We start from the raw sequence: 8755 nt of genomic DNA, 5'->3' as shown, positions 1-8755 counted from the left end.
TTCGATACTTAAATAGTCTGGACATCCAATGTAGCAACGGTGGTCATCCCGAAGGCCATGCTTCCTGGTTGCCTCGGCTTGATGGCTGGGCTCCCTCGGCTCGGTGGCTCGGTTCCCTCGGTTGATGTCGTTGACGACCGGATCACCGCCGGTCTCGTTGCCGCATACACTCGGGCTTAACGTTTTTAATTGCGAAGTCGTTTCATAGAGCGTTTCATAGAGCGTGACTTCTGCCTTCCTTTTTTTCAAAACTCGACCGTAATATTTCTGCCAACGGTCCTGACCTACGTCATAGTACCCTCCAGAATGCGCGCACCAAAAACATCGGAAATTTACCGAGCACCATGCGCGCACGTGATAAATATTTTGCAAGTACAATCATGGCAACCCTCCTTTTTTTGGATTCTTAGAAAAAAAGGGTGAAGGGGAAACCACTATATTGGAAATTTTTAAAACGATTAGGAAAAACCCACTAATCCCAAGGAAAGAGAAGCGAGCATCCTCAAAAAGAAACGAAACACGAGGGCCGGGCTCTGGCCAGGGGGTCCTGACCCTCGCGAAACGTCACCACTGGCATTGACAATGGGAACGCCATATCTCCTCAAGGCCTACGCGACCAGCGCGCCCGCCAAGAAGGGACTTGGAATTCCCAGAATCAATGCCACCAAAAGTTAATAGTACACTTATTATGAAAGGGCTAATATTTGTCGTTACAAAACGAACAAAGTGGACCACCCACAGGGTCTACCCTTTAACCATCTTATCTCGGCTGACTGCGCTAAAACCAGATTTGACCTTTAAAATTTCATACGTAAACAATTTTGACTTTAAAAACCATTAATATACTCTTCCGCTAAGCTGAGTTTATAATTTTTAAAGAAGCGTAACATCTATCGGTGGTTCCGTGGTAGAACATTCGCCTGTCATGCAGAAGGGCTCGGGTTTGAAACCTGGGCGGCGCTGTCGTTTTTAATCAAAAGAGAATACGCTACATTAGAATTACTTCGATGCAATAATTTAAATGGAACACGAAATTTCGTTCTATTTAATAACAACCAAAATTTAATACTCTGTTAATTTGTAATAAACGCTTCCGATAAAGCTGAAGGTCTAATTTTCGATGAAGCGTAATAAGTGTCGGTGGTTCTGTGGTAGAACGTCCGCCTGTCTCGGGTTCAAATCCCGCCTGATGCGATCGCAAATTGATACTAAGACGAATACCGTAAACAATTGGTGGAAACCCTGCCATTTGGACGTTGAGACGTTTATCGTAACCCTCAGCACTCGGTCAGTCCCAAAGGTCAGAGAGAAAACGCCCATACATACAAAATGCAAACACAACACACTGAACACCCACAACCGCCATATCACAAACTCAGCATTCCCACATTACGCGCATACATTACAATAACATAATTTCCAATGAAACTGAGTTGAAACCGTCAGGACGGTGAACGTTAACGAAAAAACAACCATACCAAACCGCGCCAACCGCAAAATAATCCGTTAACGCTCACCGTTAGACGGTGGTTTTGCCAACCTTTAAACTGCATAAACGGTTTTTCGACTTTGCTCCGGTAACGCGTTTTGAACTTTGCCCCGGTAACGCGTTCGCAGCCCACAGACAGACAGACAGCCACACACACACACACACAGACACGATGATTGTATAACATAGTCCCCTCGGAGAGGTAAAAAGAGTAACTACACCTTCCTAAAAGGTGCTTTTAATACCATTTATGTTTCAATATTCGTAGTATCCCTTGTAGAGGTAATCCTTTACAAGGGCGCTTTTAAAGGTGTCCCTAAACACCTTTTTTTGTAAGATAAAACATCTATATTATATTCTCTTTCAACACCTTACTTTTGCCCTAAACGGTGTAGTTTAACTCCCACATAAGATGTAATAATGGTGTTTAAAACTATCTCACTCCTTTATAACACCCTTTGGAGACTTTTTTCATTCCTTAACAAGAGGCTATACACCATTTTCACACCCTATTCAAACCATAATAACACCCTTAAACATCTTTATAACGCCAAAGTCTTCAGCATGTCAGGCTGGAAGAATTCGCTGATTAAAAAAGATCAAGTCGAGTAATTTAAAGGCTAGTTCGCTTAATACCTCAACAAGGCGTTCGAGGGCCGTAAAAGTGGCGTTCCACCTAATTCCGCCAATTGATATGATATCTTGGCCCTTCGGGGAGATATCGCGGAATATCTCCGACCACTTGGTTGACCTCTGGAGGAAAACCAACAGAGTTGACCTTTTTTAGGACTTTTTTGCCCGTTCACTTGTTGGAGCGTCTACGGCACCGTTCACTACTATCTGTAGCGAATGCGCCATACATCTTTTCCGCTTCCAGCAGGCAGGCATCTCGATTCCCAACTCCTCATCGTCCAAACCGAAATAAAATGCATCGGCATGTCCCGAATTGGACGAAGAACCGAATTCGCCGGGAATTAATATCCGCGTCAGAGGATTCCAAGCTGAAAACCGATTGAAATAAATTTTACAAAACCAAAAACATTTCACTCGTTCGACAAGACTTTCCGTTTCCGACTCGTTCTCTGACGACAGAGACGTCTAAAAGGAACAATCGAGGCCATTTTCCGGAACTTCGATATCGGCACTAGACCCGCTTACCTTCGGGGTTATTGCGGCTAAGCTCAAAGCCTTCGAAATATTGGCTGTGTTGTCCGCGCCAACGCGTGAAACCTTGAATAAGAAAATAAGTTTAAGTTTGTTTCCAGCAACTTCTTGTAAATCGCCTCTCTAGTGTGGCTCCCTGGAAAGTGGGTTTGAGTCAATAAATTGGGGAGGTGAAATAAATAAATAAATAAATTTGAGTACAAAAAACCCTCGTGAAGTGTGAATCTAATGATTATAATTTTACGAGAAAAATAATTTCGCTAAATACCACGTAAGCCTTTGTCAAAGGGGAAACCTTACCATAGTCCTAAACGGCTTGTTTGAAATATGAAATTTACTTTAGGTTAGAAGAACTTGGATGTTTGAAATAAAGTGAACATTGAAGGAGAAAAATAAATAACGTTACATTTATTCAGTCATTGCAAAAACGACGGATCACTTGGGATTTGTTAAAGCCCATTTCTTTAAATCGTTCGTAATTTCCATCAAAAAATTCCCTGATTGACTACAGTCACTTTTTTCGATCCCCCTCTTACATCTTATTGGTAAACTTCGAAGGCTTGGAGCGACCAATCTCACTACTGGTACTGAATTACTACATTTTATATTCGTATAATAGTGTTATTTCTATTACAATTTAGCAAGATATTTGATATCTAACTCTAGGTAGGCCCATTATTTGGCACAATGTGTTCAATTAAATTTCCCGATTTCGTAATTACGCTCTACCATTTCGAGTATGCTACGTCGAAATTCGTATTAATATTATCAATTATTTGAGAACTAAAATTAACTACACCTTGCCATATAATTGGTATTTTGGCTTTAGTCTACCAATTTTAAATTTCTAATTACGAGAAAAAATAATGGCCGCTTTATTCAAAGTTTATTATTATTATTATCAGAAGTACAAAATATCTCTCTTAGTAGAGAAATATCCATCTGCCTATAATTTTATTTGATCAAAATATGTACCTTCGCGGACTCGCGTTGATTTTTCAAAATACCTTTCGGAAGAAAACATTGTGTTGGGCGAAATACGTCATATAGTAATTTTCTAAAACTATTACATCGAGAAAATATGGTTTATAAATAACTACATATCCCTACGCTGCGTAATATTTACATTTTACATCGTTAGGCGAAGTCAATTCGCGCCCATTCGAGCCGGCGCGGGTACGCGTTTCGTGTTAATGGCTAAGATGGATGCTTCTACCCTTAGAGATATTTTATCAACGTCTGTTATTACGATAACTCTTGACTCTGAAGACCTATCGTTTTGAGGAGAGACAAATCCGAAACTACATTCTAAAACACTCTGCATAGCTTTTTTTTTTCATTTTACGTAACAATAAATTAACAATTTTGTCTTAAGTAATATTTTCATATTCTACAAATGTTTGTAATAAGTTTACCTAGTGGCAAAAAGGGTCGTTTTTATTCGGTTAACCGGGTAAATCGAAACAAATTGAACGAGATCACTTGCAATATTAATATTTATACGTAGATGGAAATATTTCTGTCGGAAATATTTTCTAGCGAAATATTAAGAAAAAGAAAACAAGGCAACACTTTTATACATCATCTTAATTATCGTTATTACAGTGAATTGGAAGGCTTATTTTATACTCGCGATTGAACAGTTTTTGATTTTAATTAATATTATAAAGTGGGGTTTGTTTAAAATATTTTCTTTGTCAACCGACGTCGTTGTCACTGTTGCCGTCGTAATCGGCCTCGCTCAGAGCTTCGGATTGCCCCCCAAAGTTCTTGGCGATATTCGTGGACAGCGAACGAATATTGTCCAAACTGTTGGTTTCGTCGAAATAGTCGGGGTCGGGCGAGTCATGCGCGTTGCGAACCAATTCTCGATGGAACGAGTCGTCGTCGCTGACCCTACTCGGCCGATAGTTCTCGTACTCCGAATCGTAAAAAGCGAGTCCGGCGTGGTTCGAATCCGCGCTTAAAAGCTGGTCGCTATCGAAAAGTCTACTACTGGCCCGAGAGGAGACGCTGGTGCTGTCGACATCATCGTCGTGGCCGCGTCCGCCGTAAGGATCGTTGAAGATGGAGTTCAAATCACTCAAGGCTCCTTCGGCGTCCGTCAGACCCTGTTCGTGCATTAAAGAGACATTCTCCAAGGCCGGGTCATCGGGGTAATAACCCTGGTCGTCCATTAACGGAAGTTCCGCGGATTTTTCATCGTCGTCGTCATCGTCATCGTCATCGTCGTCGTCGTCGTCATCGTCGTCATCGTCATCGTCACCATCCTCCGAATCTTCGTCGTCACTGTCACTTAAGGAGTCGGTGGCTCTGCAAGACGAACTCCTTCCTCCGTTTTCACTATCGGCGTTCTCGTATTCGGATTCTTTGGTTTGACTCAGTCGAGACAACCGATTCAAGGGGGAAGGCAAAAACTCAACCGGAAAACGATAACCGGACGAATTGGAGGGGGATGGCAGCACGGGCGGTTGGACCAAGTGTCTCTTGTTGGGGAAACCCGCGTAACAGGGACTATCATCGCTTTCGTCCCCATCAGTGTCGGCCCGTTTTCGGCGATAACCGTTATTTTCGGCGCCGTAGGGTAACGGCGTTAGCGTCATTTTATTTTCGAATGGGTCGAATCGAAGGCCAATGAGGTTATCGTTAGTTTTACCGGAGTTTTTTTCGTTCAGTCCTTCCGTTCCAACGAGTCTAGTCGGCGCGCTGGGTCTGCGATTGTTATTATTGTTGAGGCTGTCCTTCGCGGAAAAGCGACTAGTCTCTTCATTTTCCGCAGGCGCCCGTCCACCTAGTTCCGCGAGGATTTGATTCATATTACGAAGCTCGTGAAGAGGAATCGACTGTCGAGGATTCGGACGCGTTTGCGGAACGTTTCCTCGTTTCAAGTAGTCGACGTCGGTGCCAACCGAAACGGACTCCCTCGTTCGGAAAGAGTTGGCCCTAGCCTCGGTCGGGGGATCCGTGGCTGACTGCGACCTTCTGACGTACCTGGCCGGGCTGTTGTTTTCGGACTGACTGGTGTTGGAACCGGAAAGAGAAGGACTCGTCCAAGCGATTTGCCTGTTTCCGTTAGAGGCTGGACTTTGCGTGGCGCTGTCGCTCCTCGTCTCGGAAGACAACTCTCTGGAGCTCTTCTTTTTGGACCGGTCATCGGGGGACGTGGAGAGGACTTGAGAGGATGACGACTGCTTTCGTTTACTCGAAATGGAACTGTCGGGGCTTCGAGGCGACGCTAGCGACTGGGGACTGGTCGTCGAGGGGCTGGGAGAATCCGTTTGCTGGCCAGCGTCCGTTTTAGTTCGAACCGGTACCTTAGAAGCTAACGGTTTAACGCGACGAGCGGGCACCGGTTCTTCTCGAACTGGGTCCGTAGACCAAAGCCGCGTAGGCCTAACGGCGTTGCCCTTGCCCAGGTTGGCGGAATGAGACGGTGAAGCACCCACGGCGGGAAAGTGCGGATCCGTCGGGGACGTCATCTTGCCTTTAGCGGGCGACGAGTCGTTGCTTTCCTTGGACGAGGTGAGCAGGCTGCTGGGGGCGTTCGAGATCGTTCCCGGGGAAGTGAGCGAGGGATCACCGGCCGTGTGACTGGCTTCGAAATGACTGGCACTCGGGTAGTTCCAAGATTTCTGGCAAATGTCTTCTCTGAAGGCCGGAGACGGAGTGTCCAGGTCGGTGCGGGAAAAGTCGGTTCGCGAGTAGCTGTCGCGAGAAGACGACGAAGACGCGGATCGGGCTGGCGAAGAGTCGATGGACGAGGCCGGCCTGGTTTCGGGACAGTCTTCGGGTTCTTCCTCTTCTTTGGCCAAAGGAGCTTGAAGACGAGGAACGCTTCTAGGCAAATCGTCGTTTGGAGGAGCTTCGGGGGGGGGAGGAGGCGGGAAAACTAAGAAGCCGTCTCGCGTGGGCGTGGTCACGTTTGAATTTCGAGAGCCATTTGCTTTGGAAGAGCTCTCCAAATCCATCGACCTCCTTCGCGGCGTTTCTTGGCTAAGCAGCGTTGGCGGCGGAGGGGGCGCGATCGCGCTACTCAGTTTCCGTAAACTGTCCCACGGATCCCCCCTTTTCGCCGAATTATTGTTGTTATTATTGCTCGTACCATTGTCGTTATTGGCAATTCTACCGTTATCGGGATCGACCGCCGGCGTATTCTGTTTATCTTCGCTGTTCCCGCGACTTTCGGAGCGGTTGAACCTCGGTCTCGATTGAGAGTACGATTTAGGCGGGGTACTGCTTATTATCGGTTTCGGCTGCGTGTATCTAGCGGTACTGTCGAATCCATTAACCACCGTGGCTTCCGGCGATTGTTCGGTCTTTCGGAAGAGTGGCGCTTCTTCCGAGATCGGCGTCGGCGGCATGAACCCCGTTCGGCTCCTTTTTGATTTTGGGGTTCCACTAGCGAAACGACTTTCGTGTCCGTCGAAATTTGGATTGACGTTTTTCATGTTTTGAGCTACGACGCTAAGGGCGGTCGGAACACCGCCGGGAACGACGCCCGAAGAGTTGGTTGGTTTGCGACCTCCGTCGTTCGAAAGGTGCTCCCCGTTTTTGGCTCGGTCCACCAGAAAGTACGTCGTCATATCACCCTTTCCTTTGACTTTCACTTTTCCTCGGCATTGGAAAGTGTAAGGGTACCCTTTAAGTAGTAGATACACTTCTTCCGTCACCTTTAAAAATGTCAATTGTTTTTCCTTTAGATCCGTCACTTGACAACGACCTTTCACGCGATACGTACTTGGGTATGATTTGGAAGTCCGGTGCTGTCCATTCGACTGGCGACATTAACGGTGTTACCCCAGATGTCGTATTGGGGCTTACGAGCTCCAATGACTCCAGCTACAACTTGACCCGTGTTCAAACCAACTCTCAACATGAAGTTGTTGTAGGAATTTTCGTTGATGTCCGCCAGCCGTTCTCTCATGGCGAAAACGACCTCGACCAACGTGCACAGATGTCCCGCCGCCCCTTCCTCGCCTCCGTCCTCCTGCCAAAAAAATAAACATTCGATTATCTTCTTCTCATTGGGATAAACGCGTCGAAACCTACGGGTATTTTGCTCTCCGGTACTAAACCTATAGCCGCCATATAAGTACTTCCAACTGTTTTAATTTTATCCACTCCTTTGAATCTCTCCTCGTCCAAAAGCTAAAATAGGAACCGAGAAACGTTTAATATTTTATCGTAAATCCTTTCAACGTACGGGTCGATACCTCGTCAAAATCGGCGATAATTTCGTTGAGCAGCCTCAAGCATTCGACCCCCTGGTTATTGCCGTCCAATTCCATGTAGAACTCGTGAAAATTAGGTATCGAAGCGAACATGACACTAACGTGCGAATAAGACTGATGGTAGAGTTCCTGAAACGAGTTTGACATTTAAAGCTTTTATTTCGATAGTTAAGGCGTGAAATCGCCTTTCTATTAAAATCAGCCGCTTGACGTAAGAGGAAAAACGTTTCTTAAAATATACCATATTATTCCGAAACTGGTTATCCAGAAAATGCGTGGCGACGTGAGCCGGTAACAGGTTGAATAGAATCCTGCGGTTGCTGCTCTGCAGATCGTGCATTTCCCGTTTCTCTTCGTTGGCTTGACTGTTCCACAGGAAGTCGAGTCTTCCCGTCCATTCAACCTGGCGTCCGTGAATTAAAATAGCCAGTAGAAAATGAATAATGGCTACCACCGACACGGCGTGCAACGGAACCACGGTCCTGGAATTTAAACAATCGAAAACGTTAACGGAAAAAATCGATCACACCCTCGCCAGGTTTATTTATACCCGACTCGTTGGTCGTAGCAATTGAAAAGTTCGAAGTGCGTCAGTTCGATGATCAGGATGAAGGCAATGCCCATCAGCAGCGAGAGGGCCGATTTGACTAGAATGGGCATCCGCAGGAATACGGCGACGGGCAAAAAGGACAAGATGCAACTTAAGACCATGTACTGGGGCAGAGGGCAGTTGGTGTGGTCGCTCGTTAAAGGTGCTTGGGTGACGTTATGAGACGATGAAACGCAGACTTTTTCGTTGTGGCATGAAAACTGTCGATATTCGTTCTTTTTATTACATTCGTTTAAGAGAGAGATGGATGTACTTCGCAAC

General features: G+C 45.7%; 1 protein-coding gene across 1 annotated transcript in view; it reads right to left on the bottom strand.

The window, feature by feature from the left end:
* Positions 1-3032: 3032 nt before the first annotated feature.
* Positions 3033-8755, bottom strand: part of LOC149932261 (adenylate cyclase 1-like) — a 144958-nt gene continuing 139235 nt past the window's right edge. Inside the window, exons 13-18 of the mRNA XM_090156989.1 lie at positions 8435-8694; positions 8126-8366; positions 7867-8013; positions 7703-7801; positions 7392-7640; positions 3033-7323 (exon numbers count right to left, since the gene is read on the bottom strand). Coding sequence (XP_090013115.1) covers positions 4351-7323; positions 7392-7640; positions 7703-7801; positions 7867-8013; positions 8126-8366; positions 8435-8694 — 3969 coding nt within the window. The 3' untranslated portion in view covers positions 3033-4350. The remainder of the gene's footprint in view (positions 7324-7391; positions 7641-7702; positions 7802-7866; positions 8014-8125; positions 8367-8434; positions 8695-8755) is intronic.

Source organism: Leiobunum rupestre, chromosome 8 (genome assembly GCF_980474605.1).
Source record: "Leiobunum rupestre chromosome 8, qqLeiRupe1.1.hap1, whole genome shotgun sequence".
NCBI classification, from domain to species: Eukaryota; Metazoa; Arthropoda; class Arachnida; order Opiliones; family Sclerosomatidae; genus Leiobunum; species Leiobunum rupestre.
The sequence above is the reverse complement of the archived record's forward strand: the minus strand, read 5'-3'. Positions and strand labels throughout refer to the sequence as shown.